This window comes from Stenella coeruleoalba, assembly GCF_951394435.1.
Source record: "Stenella coeruleoalba genome assembly, chromosome: 19".
Lineage (NCBI taxonomy): Eukaryota > Metazoa > Chordata > Mammalia > Artiodactyla > Delphinidae > Stenella > Stenella coeruleoalba.
Window position 1 is genome coordinate 48,908,218 of NC_137165.1, and position 22,555 is coordinate 48,930,772.

General features: G+C 51.2%; 1 protein-coding gene across 3 annotated transcripts in view; it reads left to right on the forward strand.

Annotated features, from left to right (window-relative positions):
* Positions 1 to 22,555, forward strand: part of CCDC57 (coiled-coil domain containing 57) — a gene marked incomplete at its 3' end in the record, with an annotated part of 106,544 nt that overhangs the window by 36,309 nt on the left and 47,680 nt on the right. The window contains exons 12-16 of one of the 3 annotated variants that reach the window (XM_079904002.1): positions 4,863 to 5,085; positions 5,733 to 5,885; positions 10,726 to 10,829; positions 13,731 to 13,997; positions 19,240 to 19,426. In XM_079904002.1, coding sequence (XP_079760128.1) covers positions 4,863 to 5,085; positions 5,733 to 5,885; positions 10,726 to 10,829; positions 13,731 to 13,997; positions 19,240 to 19,426 — 934 coding nt within the window. The remainder of the gene's footprint in view (positions 1 to 4,862; positions 5,086 to 5,732; positions 5,886 to 10,725; positions 10,830 to 13,730; positions 13,998 to 19,239; positions 19,427 to 22,555) is intronic. The other 2 variants (XM_079904003.1, XM_079904004.1) reach the window with 2 other exon arrangements.

The following is a 22,555-nucleotide window of genomic DNA, read 5'->3' on the forward strand; positions in this document are numbered from 1 at the left end:
ACCCGGTCGTCCAGGATAATGGAGCCACTGAAATCCTTAGGATGTCTGCAGGGGTGCTGGCCTCTTCCCACCTGTCCAGCTGTCCACCTGCAGAGGGAGGATGGATGTGGCACAAGCTGCGTCTCCAGGCGTCCACCCAGCCCTGCTTGTGCCTACGTGCGGGAGTGCAGGTCGTAGCTCATGTGTCCTTGCTAGGAGGACTCATGCTCACTGCGGGTGGAAGGGGGCCCTGGGGCCTCACTGCGACCTCTGTGGCTGGCACTTGCCCGCAGTTGGTGCTGGGTTGACCTAGCGTTCACCTGGTGGAGGTGGGCTCCTGCCAGCCATGCCATGTGGGCAGTGACTGTCCTCTCTGCACAGGTGACTGCGCAGCCCCCAATCTGGCCACCCTCAGAAACCTCAGGAGCTTCCGAAACACACCCCTCTGAGTCCCAGCAGGACCTACTAGGCCCGATGCCTTAGGGGTTGAGCTCCGAAAGACGAGTCTGTTAACAAGCCCCTGGGGAGATTCACCTGTCAGCCAGTCGTCAGGTTTGGGAGCACCGGTGTTCCCAGGTGGGGCTGACCCCAGCCTCCAGAGTCACCTGTGGTCCTGGGGGCTCACAGCAGGTGGTCTCTGCATGGGTGCCTTCCCTAGGACACATAGAGAAAGCAAATGCCTCTTTTTTTTTTTTTTTATCAATGAGCCCCCACCCCAATTTTTCGTTGTCATATTTTCCCCCCAGGCTGGCAATTAAAAGAAGACATGTGTCTCCAAGCACCAGCTCGGCTGGTCAGGGAGGCCTCTCATGGCTGGTTGCCTTGTTAAGTAAACAGGGGCTTTAGAAATGGTCTAGGGGTCAGAAACAAGTGCCCCGCCCATCCATGCAGAGCGGGGAGATGCAGTGGAGGCACCTGCGAATGTGAGCTGGCGTGGCGGTCTTGACAGAGATGTGGCTTCCAAGCCAGGACCCAGGGTGGGGCAGAATGCTGCACAAGATCCCGGCTGACCCAATGGAATGAAGTTTTTTGAATCCTGCAGCTAATAGCAAAACACCTGTGCTCCTGTAGGGGGCCTTAATGCTGGGAACAGGTTAAGGATGTGACCACCTGGTAAAGCGGCAGGTGTGGGCGGGCAGCAGTTGGTGCCGAGTTCTGCAGGGGTGAGCCCTTGGCAAACACTAAGGTAGGAGCAGTGAGGGAATCTGTCATACACCGAAGTCAGAAATAGAGGCCGCCAGGGAGCGAGACACTGTGCTTCCTGGGGAGCGATGAGCCCATCACAGATTCCACTGTTCAGATGGACAGGCTCTAGGCTTTGGCCACATCTTCTCCCTCGCTTGGTACTAGTTCCGAGCACGGAGCCTCAGCAGAGCCGTGGTGATCACCCCACGGAGACCAAGGCACCACCGTCGGGCAGGCATTACCGGGGCAGAGATGCAGCCACGGCCGCAGGGGCAGAGGATTCGCCTTGCAACTGGGCTGCACTGCGGCTTTGAGGTGGATCCTGTTGTTCAGGACAAGGAAGCTGAGGACCTGAGAGGAGTGGTCCCTGCCCCACAGGTGGCAGAGGGAGAATGTGAGTAGCACCAGCCAGCTGCACACTCACGGCCCCGACCACACTGCTGTCTGCCTGAGTGGGAGCAGCCTGAGGCCCTGCCACGGAGAGGGTGGGAAATGGCCCAGTGGGCACAGAGAGGGAGGTCGGCTTTTTGCAGCAGGAGCAGTGGGGCCAGAGCAGTGGCTGGAAGGCGACAGAGCAGGTGCATAGCAGAGCCAGTGGTGGCTTGAAAAGCTGGGAACTGTGAGTAACAGAAGAAATAGCTTCATTCTGAAAGTAAAAATATGTGGCCACTGCAGAAATTTTACAATTTTAGTTCAGCACAGTGTTCTCTGGAGTCAGGTGGGCCCAAGGTTCACCCCAGCTCAACTCCTCCTTGGCCGGACCTCTTGGGTCCCCCGTGGTGCCTTAGTGGGAAGTTGGTGACAGCATGTGTCACGTGCTTGCTCAATGCCAGGGCTGAGCGTCGTGGCCGGGTCAGACTCATGAGGCCGTGTGCTTGTCTGTCATCAGCATGTGGCTGTGTGTGGTCGGGTGGCCCCCGAGAGCTCACGTCTCTGTTTCCTCATCTGTGTGAGGGGTACCCCTGGGAACACTTGGCCCACTGCGGATGGATGTGAGCTCTGCAGATGTGAGCCAGCATCGCTTGGAACAGAGAAGAGAACATATCGTGTCTGTCTGACACTCAGATGTTTTAGTGTATTTCCTTCCAGCCACCTGTATCTCCATATCTCATGTATGTTCCTGTGCCCATACTGTGTTCATATAGCTCAGGTCATGCTATATAACGTTAATTCTCTTTTAAAGTTTCCATAAATATTTCTCACATCATTAAAATTCTTTAAAAATGCAGGACTTCCCTGGTGATGCAGTGGTTAAGAATCTGCCTGCCAATGCAGGGGACACGGGTTTGAGCCCTGGTCCGGGAAGATCCCACATGCCACGCAGCAGCTCAGCCTGTGCGCCACAACTACTGAACGTGCGTTCTAGAGTTGTGAGCCGCAACTACTGAGCCCATGCGCCACAACTACTGAAGCCTGCGCACTTAGAGCCCACGCACCACAACTACTGAAGCCCACATGCTCTAGGGCCTGTGTGCTGCAACTACTGAGCCCACGTGCTGCAGCTACTGAAGCCCACAAACCTAGAGCCCATGCTCTGCAACAAGAGAAGCCACGGCAATGAGAAGCCCACACACCACGACGAAGAGTAGCCGCCACTCGCCACAACTAGAGAGAGCCCGCATGCAGCAGCAAAGACCCAACGCAGCCAAAAAGAGAATAAATAAAAAATAGAATTCTTCAAAAATGCAACTTAAATGGTTGTGTACTTTATTGTATGACCATGCCACGGTTTACTTCATCATTCTCTCACTAATGGCCGTTGGGATCATTTGCACAGATTCTTGTAATGCTGCATGGGCATGTTTGTGCATCTCTGAACTTGTTAGAAGCTCGTGTTGTGTTCACATAGTCTTGGTCTCTCTCAGCAGGACTGGTCAAAGGTCCTTGCGAGCCCGGCTGGTTTGCTTTGCTGGTAAGCAGGATCCAGCAACCAGTCGGAAAGTCAGAAAGTCTCAGGATGGGACCTGGGCCTTGAGTGGGGAGTGAGCATGTGCTGCTTCCTAGGGGAGGACCTTCCTTCCTGCCCATTTGGAGGTTAGTGTGCTGATGGGGCAGCCATGGAGGAGAGGAGCCTGGTGCTTTCTGCAAGCAAACATCCACAGAGGGCTGGGTTGTGCTGGGCCCAGATGCAGAGAACTAGGCAAACCACGGGCTCCCTTCCTCTGTCCCCTCCTCTGGCACCCACTGTACAGGCAGTGTCTGAAGACAGTGGTTTCATAGAATTTGTGTGGTTTTCTAGTTGTTTACAGCCAGAGGGCAAGTCCCGTAGCAGCAAATCCCTCATGGTCAAAGGCAGAAGTCTCTCTTGCCATCATTTTCAAAGGAGATTTTCACTCTGGGTGACAGGTTTTTATTTTCTTTCTGCACATGGTTCCATTGTCTTCTAGATTTCATTGGTTCTCATGAGAAGTTGTCAGTTTCTTGTATTTGTTCTTCTGCAGGAACATAATGTGTCTTTTTTTCCTCTGGTCGCTTTTAAGAGGTTTTCTTTATCATTGTTTTTTAGTAATTTGACCATGATGTGCTGTTTGGTGTAACTTTTTGTGTGTTTATCTTGCTTCAGTTTTCTTGAACTTCTTGGATCTGTGGACTTACGTTTTCATCAAATTGGAAATTTTTTTGCCAACAAGTTCTGAATCCTTTTCTGTCCCCCTCAATGATCTGGGTTAGTGTGTTTCTGCTTCACATTATTCCGTGGTCACTAGAGCTCTGTTGTTATTTGTTCTTTTTGGTCTCTTTCACTCTGTGCTTGAGTTTGAATACTTTCTGCTGCTGTGTGTTTATGTTCCCTCATCTTTTCTCCTGTAGTGTCTGATCTGCTCTTAATCCCATCCTAGCCAGTGAATTTTTCCTTCAGACAGTATATTTTCCATCTCTGTAGATGCTATTTGGTTCTTTTTTGATATCTTCCATTTCTCTCTTCATGTTCATGTTTTTCTTTAAATCCTGGAGTATATTTATGGGAACTGCTTTAAAGTCCTTGACTGCCACTTAGCATGATGTCTTCATGGTCCTTCCATGTTGTAGCATGTGTCAGAACATTGTTCCTTTTTCTGGCTGAGTAATGTTTCACAGTGTTACCCTTTGTTTATCCATTACCTGTGGGTAGACATTTGAGTATTTCCATTTTGGCTACTATGAATAGTGCTGCTCCAAACCTGTGTACAGGTTTCTGTGTGTATGTATGTTTTCAGTTCTCTTAGGTCTATACCTAGGAGTGGAATTGCTGGGTCGTATAATAGCTCTGTGTTTACTTTGTTGAGGAACAGCCAGACTGTTTTCCACAGCAGCTGCACCATTTTACATTTACAAGCCACTGCGTACCTTTACCTTTTACAGTGCACAAGGATTCCATTTTCTCCACATCCTCAGCAACACTTGTTATCGTCTTTTTTATAACTGCCACTCTAATGGGTGAATGATGGGCTTCTGACTAAAAAGGAAGGGTCCCCAAATTTCTCAATAAAAGTTATCTTTGAAAAACCGTGGTCTTGTCTTTATGAAACACAGAAGAAAAAGTTTTTTCATACTTCTGTCAACATTGCCCACCTCCAGGACAGATGACGGGGAGCAGGAACAGGGGGCAGGTGGACGCAGATGCAGCCGGCCTCAGTGCACAAGGGAATCATCGGTTCTTGGCTGTAACCAATTTCTTTTCTTTCTTTTTCTTTTTTTTTTTTTTTTTCCGTATTTGGCAGATGCTTGTAAGGCATCAAGAAGAAGAAATAAGTAAAAGTTTTCCATCTACTGTGATCCAGCAGCTACAAGAGCAGAACACAAGCTTGCGAAATGTTATTGCACAGATGAGGAAAGAAATGGAAACTCTAAGTGATCAGATTCTTCCTTCTGCCCACTTAGGAGGGGAGACCTCACAAACAAACCAGCCTGACCCAAAGGCAGCCGCTGATTCAGCTGTACCTGGTGAGCGAAGGGGAGAGGGAGGATGAGATGCCATCTCTACTGGGTCCACGATAGGCTTCACTTGGAGTCTTACAAGTGAACATCCCCTTTGATAGATTACTTCAAAGTATGACAGCTGCTTTTCCTCCAAGGGAAGGGTCTTAAGTCAAATATTTTATATACAATAGAAACTTTTTATTGGTAAGTGGAGGGAAAAAGTGAAGGATACACACTTGACGCACTTAAAAACCAGAGCGAGACTTGGACCAGGGACTGGGTTGGCGTTGTGCTCTCCTGGAGTGGGCAGGTGGGGCTAGGGGAGCAGGCCCTTCCTCAGGGGAGCATCCAGGCCCCAAAGGTCGCCCAGCCCCACGCTATTTGGAGCAGGGTCTCGAGGGGTGGTGAGTGGAGGGGCAGCGCCTGAGACAGCTGCACTCAGGTTGATATGGTTGTGTCGGTGCGTCAAGGGTTGCGGGACTGAAGGAGGGTGAGTGTTCGCTCCTGACCATGGGGCCCCCTCGGAGAGCATGGCGAGCTGATCTCTGGAGGGGAGGGTATCAGACAGCATGGGACAGTCATGAGGGTCGGGCAGGGGAGGACAAGGGTGGTAGATAAAGGGTGAGAGTATAAACACATGTGCCTGTGTGTTTACTGGGTTTTTTTGGAAGATTATGTTCTGGCCCTTGAAGCAGAAATGCGAACTCTAAAGCATAAATTAAAAACATTGGAGGAACAACTAGAAGATGTGTTAGATGCTTCGAAGACGACCTCGTCCTGTGCTGGCGTTCAACCCAGTGTCCTGGCCTCCACAGACACCACCGGTGAGAATCCTTGTGTCGTGTCGTGTGCTCCGTCCAGTGACTGTCTAGTAACACAGCCCGAGGAGCTGTTAAAATGTGCTATCCCAGGAGCCCCTTGTCCTCCTGAGCCAGCCGCTGTCCTGACTCCTCACCCTGTGGCTGAGTTTTCATACAAGTGGAACTACACGTGTGTACTCTTGTCTGGCTGTCTCCAGACTATTCACACCATTTCCTCTCCCAGTAGCAGTCGCGAGAGCCGTTGCTCTGGTTCCTGCTGACACAGCACAGCTGGCCATCTCCTGTACAATATATCCGTGAATCTTATTTATTTTATACGTAATAGTTTGTACTTCTTAATCCCCCGCCCCTATCTTGCCCCTTCCCCCTTCCCTCTCCCCACTGGTAACTACTAGTTTGTTCTCTGTATCTGTGAGTCTGTTTCTTTTTTAGTTATATTCACTAGTTTGTTGTATTTTTTAGATTCTACTTATAAGTGTTATACGGTATTTGTCTTTTTCTGTCTGACTTCTTTCACTTAGCATAATGCCCTCCTGGTCCATCCATGTTGTTGCAAATGGCAAAATTTCATTCTATGACCAAGGAGGCAAGAATATACAATGGAGAAAGGACAGCCTCTGCAATAAGTGGTGCTGGGAAAACTGGACAGCTACATGTAAAAGAATGAAATTAGAACACTCCCTAACACCGTATACAGCAATAAACTCAAAATGGATTAGAGACCTAAATGTGAGACCAGAAATCATAAAAGTCCTAGAAGAAAACATAGGCGGAACACCCTGCCATAAATCTTAGCAATATTTTTTTGGCTCCATCTCCTGAGGCATCAGAAGGTCTTAATTTAAGACAAACTTATCCGTCAGTCTGTTCCTCTGTGGTTGGTCCAGGATCACAGGCTTGTTCTAGTCTCCGCTTTCATTACTCTTAACTTCCTTTTCCGACAACGAGAAGCCTGGCTCCCGACCTCCTCAGTACATTATTTCTTCAATCCAGTTCCCGGGTGTGAGCAGCCTCCCTAGCACGGAGGCCTTTCCCTACATGGAGGCGCCACCCTTTTACCCAGGCCCTCCCGGGCTCTGACAGCCAAACCAGGCTGCCCTCCACCCTGACACCCTCACCTGCTGGGCCACCAGCCCCCAGGCAGATCGCTCACAGAGGGTAACCTCCTGCCACCACCCACCTGATCATTTATGGGTCCATTGTTCAGGAAGGAAAGGAAGGGGCAGGCAGGACACTCTGCCTACCTAGTCATCTTGTCCCAAATAGTGGACGTTTTATTTTTGTCTTTTCCAGTGCTGATAGCTTTTACTTTTTTCTCTTGTATTACTTCCCCTGAGTGGAATCTCTAGTATGATGTTGATCATAGCTGGCTTTCTTCCTGATCCCAGAGAAGAACTTTCAACACTTTAAAGTTTAATATTTACTTTTTTTTTGTCAGATTAAGGTTTCTTCCTATTCCTATTGTAATACAAATCTGTATTTTTTTGCCATGATTCTATCAGTTTTTGCTTAATGTATTTTGAAGCTTTGTTGTTCAATGCATATACATTTATGTTTTCTTGGTGATTTCACCTGTGTATCATTATGTGGTGTTCCTCTTCATCCTGGTAATTTTCTTTCCTCTCAAGTCTACTGTCTGATGCTAATTCAGCCAGTCCAGTTTTCTTCTTCTTCTTTTTTGGCCAAGCTGCACAGCATGTTGGATCTTAGTTCCCTGACCAAGGACAGAACCTTAGCCCCCTGCATTGGAAGCACAGAGTCTTAACCACTGGACCACCAGGGAAGTCCCAGTGCTGCTTTCTTCTGATTGGCGTTTGCATGTATATCTTTATCGTCCATTTTCTTTTAACCCACCTCCAGCATTGCATTTGAAATGAATTTCTTGTAGGCAGCATGTAGCTAGGCAGTTTTGAAATCCATCTTGTGATACTTTAGCGGATGGGTTTAGAGTATTTGCACTTGCTGTAATTGTTGCCGTGTCAGGAGCCAAGCCTGCCACTTCACATTTGTTTTCTGTCCGTCGGTTTCCTCTTTCCTGCCTCCACTGCGTCACTTGAACATTTTTTAGTGTTCCACTTTAATCTAGCTTTTCAGTGTATCTCCTTGGGTACCTTTTCTAGTGTTTGCTCTAGGGATTTCAATATCCTTGCTTATCACAGTCAACTCGTGTCAACACTGCAATTTCAAGTGGAATGTGGGGATCTTACCACCAGTCAGGCCCCATCACCCCCTTTATTGTCGCAAATACCACCCCTCTGTACATCGAGAACCACATCAGACAGGATCCTCGTTTTTGCTTTCAACTGTCAAACATAATTTTAAAAACTCAGGAGGAAAGGTATGGTCCATTCTTTTCCCGGATCCTTCCCCTCTCCATGACTCTTGATTCCAGGTTCCTTCTGTCTGAAGCACTTCCTTCAACACTTCCTTTACAGCAAGACTGCTGGTGACAAACTCTTGGTTTTTCTTCATCTGAGATGTCTTGATCTCACCTTCATCCCTGAAGAGTATATTCACTGGTATAAAATTATGAGTTGACAGTTCTTTGCTTTCAGCACTTAAAATATAGCATTTTCTTCTGGTGAGAAATCAGATGATCATTTCTGATGAGCAGTCCATTGCCTGTGAATCATTTCTCTCTGCCTGCTTTCAGAGTTTGTCTTTAGTTTCAGAAATCTGATTATGATGGTCTGTGCACAGATTTCCTTGGCTTATCCTTTTGACATTGAATCTGAAGATGTGTCTTTTGCCAAATTTGAGAAGCTTTCAACCATTATTTCTTCAAGTATTTTTTTCAGCTCCACACTGTTTTTCCCTTTCGGGACTCCAATGGCAAGAGTGTTAGATCTTTTGTTATTCTCCCACAGGTCACTGAGGCTCTGTCTGTCTGTCTGTTTCCAATCTGTTTTCTCTATTGTTCAGATTGGAGAATTTCTATTATATCTTCAAGTTCACCAGTTCTTTCTTCTGTTGTCTCCATTCTCCTATCAAGCCCATACAGTGAGATTTTTATTATGGTTTCAGTTCTGAAATTTCCATTTTGTTTTGCTTTGTATTTTTTATCCCTTTGCTGAAACTTCCAATATTCATTTGTTTTGAGAGTGTATCAGATTGCCTGTTGGAGTCACCTTAATCTGTCATCTTGTTGTTGTCTTCTTCCATTCAAGGTGAGATTTTCCTTGTTGTTGATATAATGAGTAATTTTGGATTCTGTCATGGACATTTGAGTGTCGTGTCATGAAATCCTGATTGTCTTTGAGTCTGTTTTAATTCTGCTTCTGTTTTACCAGCAGCCGTGCGGGTCTCCCTTTTCCTGGGCCTTGGTTCCTGGTCTTAGCTCAGTGGTATCTCTGAGTTGTGGCTGCTCCAGCACCAAAGTTGGGAAATACAGGAAGGAAAAAACTCCAGGAACTCACTGTGGGTCATCCTTTGATTCCCAAGGTCCCCAGCCTCTCTGCCTGCTTTTCCTCCCTGTTCAGAATCTCCTCATCTGGCTTGGTGTGTGGTGTCCAGGGCTGTCAGCTGTAATCAGGGAGAGGAGTGGGGTGGAATGCACACACACATTCATTTTGTTTAGAATGAGAAGCTTAAATTGGTCTTTGAATGTTAAACCAACCCTGCATTTCTGGAATAAACTCAACATGTGATATATTCTTCTGCTAATATTTTATTGAGAATTATCACATTTATGTTATGGGTAAGATTGGCCTATAATTTTCCTTCCTCTTGATGTTCACGTCAGGTTTTGGAATCAGGATTATTCTGGCCTCATAAATAAGTTGGAATATGTTCACTCTCTCTCTGTTTTCTGAAAAAGTTTATATTAGACTTATGTTAATTTTTCCTTAACCAATTGATAGACTTCAACTTTGAAACCACCTGGGCATAGAGTTTTCCTTGTGGGAAAGTTTTAAATTTTTAGTTCAGGTTTTTTTCACAGTTAAAGGACTATCTAGATTTTCCTTTTTCTGTGTCATTTTTTGATGTTATAATTTGCTAGAAAATTGACTATTTCATTTAAATATTCAAAAATTTGGCATAAAGTTGCTTTGGGGAGTGTATTCTCCACACGTTTTCACAGCCCCCAGGATCTAAAGTAACAGCCTTTCCATCTGCTGTATTGTTTCTGTCCATTTTTCCTGCTTAATCTCACCAGGAACTTAACTTTTTCAAAGAACCTCCTCTGGTCTTATTCACCCTCTGTTGCACGTTGTTTTCTGTTTCCTCAGCATCTAATACTGACTTTGTTCTGTCCTTCCTTGTACTTTATTTGCTTTTTTTCCTCATTTTTCAAATGGATGTTCAGTTCATTTATCTTTCATCCTTCTTTTCTAAAATAAGCTTGTATGGCTATAAATACTTTTGAAAGGACAGCATTAGATGCATTCCTTAAGTCTGATAAGCAGTGCTTTTATGATAATCAGTTCAAAATAATTTCTAATGTCCACTGTGATTTCTTCTTTGACCTGTGGGTTCGTGGACATTTTCTTAATTCCCAGCCAAACGACCAGGAGGCTATGCAGGTTGGCCTCTACCAGACACTAGCTGGAAAGGTTGGATTTTTTTCTCCACGAAGACTCCTGCTTTCTTGGCATAAGGATTGTTCTTCATGTGCAGCTCATCTCAGTCTTTGGGGGCACCCAGCTGCATCCACTCAGCTTTAGAACATCTTAACGTCACAGCAGACCAGCAGTGACAGTAGGCATCCTTAGGGGAAGGCAGAGAAGAACACACCTCTGCCCTGGATGCCTCAGATGTCCATCTCCTCAAAGGGAGGACAGGCAGTTGGAAGTTCCCAGGGCTTTAGGAGATGTGAGTCTGACAAAAATCTCTCTCTCTGCAGGAGGAGCTGTGCCGGTTGATGGTCCATCCACGGGACTGGCGCTCCAGAGGCTTGGAGACAGGGCACATCTCCTGAGCTCCCTGGTGGCACAACTCAGACAGAAGGTATGGCTGCCCTCTGATGCTAGACTGTGTAGGTCTTCCGACTGAAGGCACTCCTGGGGTGGCACTGAACCCCAGGAACCTGCTGTGGCCTCTCTGTGCCTCAGGTTCCGTGCAAGGAAGGGGTTGTTGTGAGGAGCAGCTGGTTCACCTCTCGTGTGTCCCTAGAAGGCACGCAGTGAGGACCTGGTAGATGAGAGAGGAGAGTCCAGGGCATGAGGGGCAGTGCTGGCCGTCGATGTGCAGGGCCCCGTCTCTGCCCTCCCAGGACGTGCTGGGCGAGTCCCGGGACCCGTGTTAAACCCAGGCACCAAGCTGTGGCAGGAACGTGTGCTCATCATCACTGTGACTCTAGATGCCTTGGCCAGTGGCGACCCTTTCTGTCCCCTGGCCCTGCCTTCCTTGGGGACGGGTTGTCACCAGGTACTCGGCCAACCCACTGCTTCCTGGGGAGGCAGGACAGCTAGGCAAACTCCAGTGCAGTTCCGCCCTGGCATGATGGTGCTGGTGTCACAAACTGTGCTTTATTGCTATTAATTCATGATATCTCTTTTTTTTTAGTGCTTTTTATTAAATTCTGGTAAAATATACATAACATAAAGTTTACCATTTTTGTGTGTACAATTCAGTGACGTTAAGTTTATTCACAGTATCGTGTAACCATCACCAGGGTCTGTTCCCAGAACTCTTTCATCATTTGAACAGAAACTCTGTCCCCATTAAACACTAACTCCCTGTTCCCCACCCCCAGCCCCTGGTAAACTCTACTCTTTCTGCCTCTATGGGCCTGAGTCCTCGGGGAGCCTCATATCAGGGGAATCACGCAGCACTTGTCCTTCTGTGACTTGCTCATTTCACTCAGCATAATGTCCTCAACGTTCATCCATGTTGTAGCAGGTGTCAGAACTTCTTTCCTCTTAGTAACTGGAGAGTACCCCATATTTAGTGTACCCATTCATCTGCTGGACACTTGGGTTGCTTCCACTGTTTGGCTGCCGTGAATGTGGTGGACACATTCTGCCGTGAATGCGGTCTGTCCAAGTCCCTGTTTCAGTTCTTCGGGGTATGCGTGAAGGAGTAGAATTGCTGGGTCACAGGGTAATTCTATATTTCACTTTTTGGAGAGCCACTAATGTTTCCACCGAAGCTGCACACTTTCCACCCCCAGCAGGTGCACGAGTGTCCCCGTGTCTCGCGTCCTCACCAGCACCGGCTGCTTTTGCTGTCTTTTTGACTCTAGCCGTTCTAGTGGGTGTGAGGTGGACCTGACCTGTGGTTTTGATTTGCATTTTCCTGATGAAAAATGATGTTGAGCATGTTTTCATGTGCTTATCGGCCATTTGTATATCTTCTTTAGAGAAATGTCCATGAATATCCTCTGCCCATTTTTAATCGGGTTGTTTATTGTGTTGTTGAGTTTTCAGAGTTCTTTGTATGTTCTGGATACAAGTCTTTTGTCAGATATATGACTTTTTTTTTTTTTCCCCATACCGCAGCATGTGGGATCTTAGTTCCCCGACCAGGGATCGAACCCACTCCCCCTGCATTGGAAGCACAGAGTCTTAACCACTGGACCGTCAGGGAAGTCCCCCAGATATATGATTTGCAAACTTTTTCTCCCATTCTCTAGCTTGTCTTTTCATGGTCTTGACAATGTCCCTGGGAACACAGTCCTTACTGCTGGTGCTGGTGGTGTTACGCCACTCTGTCGCCTTGTGACGTTTCTTTCCCATGAGGCCGTTTTCATGTGCCCTTTCAAGTCCATAAGTACATAGGTTACACCATCCTGCAGACTCTGCATCTTCCATGGAACAGAACACCTGGCTGGTGACAGACATTGCTTGGCGATTTCTGTCTTTTGTGGGGAGCAGGCAATGCCCAGAAATCAGATGCCTTGTCTTGGCTGAAAGTTCATTTTTGCTGTTGCAGTGGAGATGAACTGGACCACTTTTCTGTCTCTGGGATTACAGACCTATGTCACATATGAGAGGAGGGGGTCTTCAGATGCTTGCCCTTTCCCAGTTCTGCCCCACCATCGGGATGTTACATCCCCCCACATGCCAGAAACAGGAATAAACATGTAAATAAGAGCTTTTAATCCTGTCTTGATAATGATAGATGGTTTGATCATCCTGAGGAAAAAAGTCTACCTTGAAGTGTTTTTTAGTTAACAGTGTATGTTTATCAAATGGTCATTTTTTTAGTGTATGTGAATAAATAGAATAAAATATTCATTATGAATTCTTTGTAGGAGGCCCTCGAATAGGAAGATATTTTATCTTCCTGAGAGTAAAATTGGCAATTTGAGGGTGTAGAGAGGTGTGTCTGTCTTTCTACCTGTCCTTTTCCCCTCCTTATGTTGGGAGAGCAGACGTTGTCGAGAGAGGTAGCTGAAGGACGGGGCGGCCCTGGAGCTCTGGCCAGGGCTCTACTCGGGCACCTCCTAGCCGCCCCGCAGCTGCCCCAGGTTGTTCGTGCAGCCAGGACTTTCCTTCCTGCCTCTTCCTACGCCTTCATCCACCTCTGCCTTTTGATAGGCTTGGGCCTCCCCACCCCTGCCTGCAGTTACGTGCCCTTTGTCTCCACCTGGGACTAGGGCCCAGGAAGAAGGTTTTAAGGCCCACTGTCCAGACACCGTGCAGGGACTCTCCCCAACCAACGTTGGGTCCAGTGTAGGCTCTGCTGCAGGTGCCCGCATCCCCACTCTGGGGGCGACAAGTGGAGCCGCCTGGGAGCCTGGTTAGGTGGGACCGGAAGAGCAGCAGCTTGGCGGTGGGACTGCAGGCTTGTGGGTGATGGAATTCGGCCAGAGAGGGGAGGCTGACCGGCATGTGTCCTTCTGATCTTTCTGGACGTTCTACCATCTACTGCTGCCCTTCTCTTGCTTCCCTGTCCTCCCTGCAGATCTGTTCCAGACCCCTTCCCAGAGCTGGCCGCCTTCCTAACATTGTCTCTGAAACGGCCTCCCAGGTGCTGCGGGAACCCCTGGACATGGACACCATCCAGCGAGAGCTTCCCCACGAGCTGGACCAGGTGCACCTGGAGGTTTTGCAGCTGCGGAAGCAGGTGGCTGAGATTGAGAAGCATCTCAGGTCAGCCCAGAAGGAAGGCGGGGGTGCTTCAGGCAGGCAGCAACCGCACGCCTCAGACACCGAGGCTGTCGGGGGAGAGGTGGGTGCCCTGTGGGTGCTCTGCGTCCTGTGCGGGACTGGTCTGGGGTGCAGTCTTGGCCATTGAGGGGCCCGCCCGCCCCGGCCTCCCTCTTCTTCCTTGACTAGGCTGACTCTGCCGGGGCTGTTCTCCACAGACGCTGTCAAGGGCTGCTAAGCCTCTCATCCTCCAGGTCGCTGAGATCCCTTTAAAAGCATGTAGGGAGGCTGCACACGTGAAGAGGACTGTTTGGTGTCCTCTAACAAAGGAGTCCTTGACTGTGTGATTCAAGGGCCTGGGAAGCCCTGAAATGGATGCAACATGGTGGGTTCTCCTTCCAGAGGACCCTCAGGGATGGAGCCTGTGGTTCTCATGAGCTTCTCAGAGTGTTTGAGATGCTGTCCGGAGCACGGGCCACCAGGCCACCTGGCGTCCTGGTCCTGGTCAGGCCCTTGGCACCCAGTTGCCCTCCAGTTCCATGGCTGGGTTTAAGCCAAGGTCCCAGGCCAGGGCAAGAGCTCTGCAGCAGCACGTTGTCCCCACATGTCTGCCAGACAGGCCACCTTCCTGCTTCCTGAACACCGTGATGGAGATGCTGCAAAGAATGGGCTTTCTTCACAGGGCGTCGTGTGACATGCCTCCCGAGACCTGTCAGTTACCTACGGTTATTTGCAGTCACAGATGGTGACCTGCAGTTACCTGTGATTACCTGCATTACCTGCGGTGACCTGTGATTACCTGTGTTACCTGTGGTTGCACATGGTGACCTATTCATAAGCAGAAGGTTTTAAGGACAGTAAAATGATGTCTGGAAGGCATCAAGAGTCCTCAGGCAGAAGTAGCATCGATCATATGCCCCCCAGTGGTTCTCATCACATGGGCCAAGTTTTGAGAGTGATACTTAAGGACACAAGAGAGACCAGGCTCCAGGACCTACTGTCGGGGACTGTGAAGGACCTGGAATGGAGAAGATTCAACCCAGGACACTATCTGGCTTAAGGAACAAGAGGGGGGCCAGCTGTGCGTTGGCAGGGGCGAACATATGAGGAGTGCCTGCAGAGGGAGATGGGCTGGTGAGGGGGAAGCTGAGGGAGCCTGAGCCCCGAGGGGGCACTAGAAGTGGGATACTGAACCCTCTGTGCCATCGGTAGGTGGATGCTGTCCCCAAGAGCCCCAGACCTCCCCACAGTCCTGTAATCCAGGAGTTAAGTTCAGAGGCTCCAGGCCCAGCTGGGCAGCAAATGCCATTGGTGATGTGTCTGCTCTCCCGCCATGGCCATGACTGTTCCAGGTGCTGCCAGGGGCTCACTGCAGCCCAGGGACCCTTGCAGCTCTCCTGTTAGCAGCCCTCGTATAACTCTGAGCCCCTTGTTTAGAGTGAAGGGGGAAGAAACCATGCAAATGAGTGGAAGTTAAAATCGAGGTATTTAATCCCTTGGCAGACAGCCTGGGACCTGAAGCGACTTGAGGCCCAAGGCCGCTCTCCCAAGGTGGGTGTTGAGTGAGCTCTCTGGGCCTTAGTTTCTGCATGGCTATCAGGGTCCCACCTCCTTCCAGGTCTAGGCATCCTGTGACCTTGGTGAGATCACTCCCAGGGTGAGAAATTGGAGGCACAGGAAACCCTTTGCCCAGGCCAGGCCCACCCAGGCTCTGCTCGTAATTGCCCAGCTGTGTTGGGTGCCCAGAGAAGAGGATGTGGGCAGCAGGCTTCTGAGGCTGGGGAAGAAGGTGGTCGGTAGGGCTAGGATGCCTCTGGGGCTCAGGTTGGGGTTGGAGTCACCACAGTAAACTCATGGGTTACTTTAAAGAGAGAGGTGTGCACATACCCCGGCTCTGTCCACCAGGAGCCAAGGGGCAGTGGCTCCCCAGGGTGGGTGAGCGCACCCAGTGCCTAGATCGCATTCCTGAACTTCCTGCTCTGCTGAGAGGAACCAGGGTAAGTGGCCAACTCCACCACGGAGACATGACAGGGATGCAGGAGCCAGCATAAAGGGCTCCCACTGACCAGATCTAGGCCAGTCAGTCATGAAGTCAGGGTCATCATCTACCTACTAAAATGGAGTCGCATTCACTCTGCTGCAAATAAACCGACAAGGAAAGAAAGGAGAGAGGAAAACCCTTCCTTACTTAGAACATCAACCAAGGACATGAAGGGAATGACACAGCCGGGGGGTGTCATCAGATGCTGAAATTCTGGACAAGCTGTTTGTGTGGAATCTCCCCAGAAGTTCTTCTTATTGGAAAGGGAAAACAGTAACTTTCTGGTGCTGCAGCCAGTGGACGCCACTTCCGAGAGATCAGCTCCCATTGCCAACACTGGGACAGACGGACATCACGAGCCTCCGGACAGGAGAGGGACACAGCCTCGCTCCTGACTCCAAGCACAAGACCTCCTGACTCCAAGGACAGACCCAGACCGAGGGGCACTAAACCCACAGCTTGTCCTGTTGAGAACATTCTGCTGGGGACTTAGGGGACCCAGGATGCAGAAGCCATGCAGGGTCCTGGGCCCCGGGCGGGAGGAACAGGCCATAAAGGGCGTCCTCTGGGCAGCTGGTGGAGGTGCCTGTGGACTGTGCGCTAGGTCATAATGCCACGTCCCTGTGACATTTCTGGTTCTAATAACTGGTTATTAAGAGAATGTCCTTGTTTTCAGAAAGTACAAGCTGAAGTATTGGGGCATAAAGGGGTGCGATGTCTCCAACTCACCCTCAGATGGTTCAGAGAGAGATGTGTGTGGAGAGGGGAGGAACCACCAGCAGTGAGACAGGGGCGTGGGCCTCGGGCCGTCCCTGCAGGTGCTCTGTGGGGGTGGGACCCTGCCACACAAAAGCCAGCACCCCAGCCCAGAGGGACCTGCAGACCCTGGAGCTCCCCGCAGTCACAGGAGACCCTGTGGGGCAGGTGGCTGCATTGTCACGCTTCCATGGTGCTTGGCTCACCCAGGCCCCTCCCTCCTGCAGGCTGCCCTGCCCAGGCCCCAAACAGACGGATGCTGGGTTTCCCCAGGCCTCCCCACCGGGCACCTCGGACCGCTGGGGGGCAGTGTTGGCTGGCGATCCCTCTGGCTCTGCCTGGAAGCTTGGGAACCTGCCCCAAGGGAGCCCGCGCTGCCTCTCCCTGGGCCTCAGCCTCCCCGCAGGGCTTCTTCAAGGAGCCCAGGCACTCCCTTCCCTTGGGAACAGAGTTGTCATTAGGATGCCTCAAGCTTTCCCTCTGCTGCGTGGATGTTTCCGTTCTGGCCAGGATGCTGGGACCTGCACCAGAGCAGGCGAGGGCAGGTGGATGGGGCCATCACGGGGTGGGACCTTGGGCCCTGAACGCAGCAGTGCAGAAGCTCCTGGGCATCTCAGGTCATTATTAGCATTGTGTCATTGTGGGGTGAGACTTTAGAGTCATCAAAATAAGCTTCATCTTACCAGGAACTAAGCTTAAGAGAGGTGGGGCCCAGCTGCAGCACCCGCTCATCGCGTGCGGTCACTGTGTGACAAGAACATGGGCCACTCAAGATCAGGACTCCCCATCCCCTGGCCCAGCCACGCCTGAGGGCACGCCTCAGGCAGCATGTTCCTCAGCTCAGGCCAGGGCCATCTTTGCAGGGTGGCGTCCTGCTTTTGAAGAGATTTTTAAATCTCTAAGCGTTCTGAATTTTGCACAGTCTCTGTTTTCTGGATTGTTCTTTCCTTACTTAAAATAACACAAGAGAATCCCACAGCATATCCTTGTAGAGGACAAAGCCTGGAGAAAGAGTGGCCTGGCCAGTCCCCCAATCCCAGGGCTACATCCCTGGAGGTTGTGTACCTTTCCCAACGGGTCGGGTTAGCCGCCTGGGGCCTGTGCAGCCCCGTGTGTGAATCCATGCTACAGGTCTCCAAGACACAGCCCCCCACCGGCCCTGGTCCTGTACACTCGAGAGACCCCGAGCCGGGGCTGCGGGGCGGAGGCCTTTCTCTGATGGTCGCTTTACCGCATCACCTCCACGCCCCGCTTCATGCCAATACGTCAGGCATGTGCTGGAGGCACTGGTGTGCAAACACCGTAGCTCCCAGGCCACAGGAGGGCACAGGTGCTTGCCAGCCCTGGAAAGGCACACCAAGAAACAGGGCCAGGACAGGGCGTGCTGGTCTCTTCCAGGGACGTAGAGCAGATTCCTTGTTCTGGCGCCAGCTCGAGTGGCTGGGACGGCACAATGCGGTTTTTCATAGGTGTGAGGAGCAGCCATGCCTAAGTAGGCCACCTGCCTCCTTTGGGGCCTTGGACGCCACTGGCTCCTCCTGGGCCCCTGCCTGGAACAGAGGCCGCCACACACATTCTCCTTTTTCCCTTTCTCCTTTCCCCACACCCAACCCATTCCAAATACCCCTCTGGGTGGGAGCACACATCTGTGTGTGAGTCCAGACTGGGACAGTGGTAGGATGTAGGGCCACGTGGTGCTGCCCGAGCAACGGGGTTCAGACCTCGGGTGTTGGCCCAAGGCAGCCTCCAGGCCCAGAAGCGGAGGCCCCAGGCAGCCACTGCTCCCTCCCTTGGCCTCCTTTGCTTTCTCTCTGGCACCTTTGTCCGGGTCAGGATGGTGGGAAACCTGGGCTGGCCTGCAGGTGGTGGAGGGGAGTCTGAATGGCAGGTAGAGAAGTGACTGAGACGGGAGTATGGACGATGGAGCCAGAGAGGAGGCAGGGAAGGCAAGGTACTGAGTGAATGAAGGCAAGGGAGGCGTTGGAGAAGGGCCCAGGGCAGAGGGGCCCAGCAGTGCAGACGTCCAGGGCAAGGGGAAGAGAGTAATGGAGGCTGGGTTCCCGTTCCAGGCCACCTTTTGGGTCTCTGCCAGCCCCCTTCCACACCAGGCGGCCAGCAGGCACCCAGCCTGTGACCATGGGGCCCTCGAAGGGGGTCGGATCACACGTGTAGCCCTCCTGGGTCCCGGGGGCACCTTTGGAGGGAGCCCAGGCCTGGGTGCCAGCTGGCTCCTCACTGTCACTGGAAAGACAAAGGCATTGGGGCAGGGCACAGAGTCACCAAGTGCAGGCAGGCCTTGGCCTGGGAGCCTCGAGGGCCTTCATTCAGAGCACACCCCCAGCCCAACCCCGCCCCCCTGAGAGAGAAGGTGGGCATGGATGCATCATGGTGGAGGGACGTCACCCAGCGATGTGGGTTCTGGGACAGTCGTTCGGGCGGTGGCACCCACCATCCGCACCCTCACTCCCACTTCCCGTTCCCCTCCAGGACTCATCTGATGGCCTCTGCTGTGTGGATTTGTTCACAGGGCCCGGCACGTGGAGGACCCGCAGGGACCGAGGACCAGGAGGCACAGCCCCCTCAGGCCCTGTCTGTGCCCCGACTCCAGAGGAAGCTCAAGGAGGCATACAGGAAAATCCTGCGGCTGCACCTGGAGAAGGAGCAGCTCCTGGAGCTGGGGAACCGGCTGCGTGCAGAGCTGGGCCACCTCACTGGTGGGTCACCCCCCCCCCTCACCAGCCCAGCATCGCCTGCGCCGTGTGGTTGGGGATGCTGGCAACAGAAGAGCCGCGGTGGGGGGACCGGAAGAGGGCCAGAGGGAGGAGGGCCGGCCAGGCTGGCGGGGCGGGGGGGGGGGGTGGGGGGGTGGGGGGGGTTTAGAAGGGAGAACAGAGCCGCCCTGTGGAGCGGCCAGGTCAGGAGTCAGGCACAGAGCTTGGCTTCATCTCTGCAGTGGGAGTTCCGTGAACCCACTCCTCTGGCAGCATCTGTGAGAAAAATACCGCAGGTTAGCAAAGCAGCTGGTGTTTCTATGCGGCTTTGTGGTGACGGCAAAGGCTGCCGGGTTCCCAGGCCGGCTCGGGCCTCGGCTTCCTCGAGATAAAGGCGACAGTGTATGCGGTGCAGCCGAGAGGCCGGGGCTGTGGGCCGCAGACACCCAGGCTGCCCGTGGGGGTCTTGGGTGCTGGTTCCTGAGAAAGGGGCCCATGGAACCCACCAGAGCCACCACACATTGGGCCTCTCCTGGCGCCTTGGCACCATCCGGTTCTCACAAGCACCCCCGGGTCACCCAGCCTGGCTGAGTGGCGCTCGCGCTGCCTCTGCCTTAAGACCCTCGGTTTTCCTGCAGCTGGGGCACAGGCCGCTTTCTCACAGCTTACCCCTCAACTTCTGTGGCTTCTGCTTGTCTGTCCTTTTCCAGCAAGAGCTTTGAGTCACTGTGATGATCCCAGAGTCTGGGAGCTTTGGGATTCTACCCTGTTGTCGACTTGAAACTAAGCCATCCCCTCTCTCCATGACAGCTCACCTCCTTGAGGAGCAAGGCTCCAGGCTTGTGTTTCCTACTGGAAGCAGAGCACCCCAGTGTGCCTCTAAGGAGCTCGGAGCCATGGGGTGTCTGCAGAATGCTTCCTCTTGGCTAACTAGAGTCTTGGCTTCCCTCAAGGGTCCTCCTCACCCCCAAGCACTGCAGTGCCCAGAAAGCACTTCCCACTGAAGGGGAAGGAGGTCGGGCGGAACATCCATCCCCGGTCTCTTCGTAGCACTGAGCTGTGTGTACGATAATAGTAGCTTTTTTTTTTTTTTTTTTTTTTTTTTTTTTTTTGCAGTACACGGGCCTCTCACTGTTGTGGCCTCTCCCGTTGCGGAGCACAGGCTCCGGATGCGCAGGCTCAGTGGCAGGCTGAGCCCAGCCCAGGAGGCTCACGAGCCCAGCCCAGCAGGCTCACGAGACCAGCCGCTCCGCGGCATGTGGGATCTTCCCAGACTGCGTCATGAACCCGTGTCCCCTGCATCTCAACCACTGCGCCACCAGGGAAGCCCCAAGGGCTCCATTTCTTAATTCTACCCCATTCCCTCCCACATCTGAACCTTCCTGCCCCTTAACCTTGGCCTCCGTGCCAAGCCCTGCCACTGCCAGGGTTCCCTCTCCCAGCCCTTGAGGCCCCAGACCTTTTTGATCACAGCCATGCCTCCCTCTCCCTCTGACCTTTTATCCCAGTGAACTTTTCTTTCCTCATTGTGGCTTCCTGTAATCAGCTGGCCTCATGGCCAAATATTTGAGTCATCCACCTACCTACCCACCCATCCACCTACCTACCCACCCATCCACCCACCCACCCACCCATCCATCCATCCATCGCCCATCCATCCAGTAGAGGAGCCCCTGATCGGTGCAGACCCTCCACTGCCAGGCCCCAATCTGACTGAACTCCTCTCCCCAGGCCTGCTCCCTGTGCCTCCCAGTGTCAGAGAAAGCCGCAAATCCCTAGTGACCAAGTTTGCAGCCTTCTCTGAAAGTTGGAGCGACCTCAGCAATAGAACTTTCCATGCCTGGTGTTTTCATTAGTGGTAGACTTTTAACCACCTTTCATTTTCTTCTCTGGTGATTTGCCTGTATGGATTTTCTGCCTCTTCCTGGATCAATTTTGGACGTTTACATTTTGCTGGAAATCTATCCAGAGTTCCTAGCCTTTAAAGTACTACCGTAGAGTGGCACATAGTGGCCCATAACTCTCTACTTTCTTCTGCATCTGTGCTTGTTACCTCCTTCATTTTCTAAGACTTCCATATGTGCAGAGATGTGGCATTCAGCTCCAACTGCCCTTCGCCCATTGGCTATGCACATATTGACTCAGTGCATCTTTGCAACAATCCCAAGCATGAGGAAGGCTCCCCTTAAAAAGTTTAAAACCACATAGACATGGAAAAGTCAAAAATCAACAGATTTGATGTCATTACATCTTTTTTTTTAATTTATTTTTTATTTTTTTGGCTGCGTTCGGTCTTCATTGCTGTGCACAGGCTTTCTATAGTTGCAGCGAGCGGGGGCTACTCTTCGTTGCGATGCGTGGGCTTCTCATTGCAGTGGCTTCTCTTGTTGCGGAGCACAGACTCTAGGCGTGCGGGCTTCAGTAGTTGTGGCACGCGGGCTCAGTAGTTGTGGCTCACGGTCTCTAGAGTGCAGGCTCAGTAGTTGTGGCAGTCAGGCTTAGTTGCTCCGTGGCATGTGGGATGTTCCTGGGCCAGGGCTTAAACCGTGTCCCCTGCATTGGCAGGCGGATTCTTAACCACTGTGCCACCAGGGAAGTCCCTCATTACATCTTAGTATATCTCTAAGGAAAAGACATTGTAAGCAAAGATAAAAGACAAATAACAGACTCGGGAAATGTTTGCAACATACCTGACAGGTAAAACGAATGAGTACCCAAAATGGGCATCTGTAGATCACAGGCAAAATGCTGGATGGCACGTACAGGAGAAAATCCACAGAACTGACAAGGGTATGGACGCCACGCGCCTCTGCAGGAGTCTGAGGCGGGCAAGTAAGTCAGCATCAAGTTTACGCCCAGACTAAAAAGTCCCACCCTCATTGTCCAGGAGAGTGTGGGGGACACCCTGCCTCCGCGGGAACCTTCCCTGGTGAAGCCTTTTTGGAGGGCAATTTGGCTGCATCTCTCAAATTTTTTAATGTTCGTACCCTTTGAATAAGCTACTCTTCCCCTAGAGATTCTTTTAAAAGATTTTCTCACAGATCTGAAAAAGATGTACATATAAGGATATATGTATATATATATATATATATATATATATATATATTTTTTTTTTTTTTTTTTTTTTTTTGT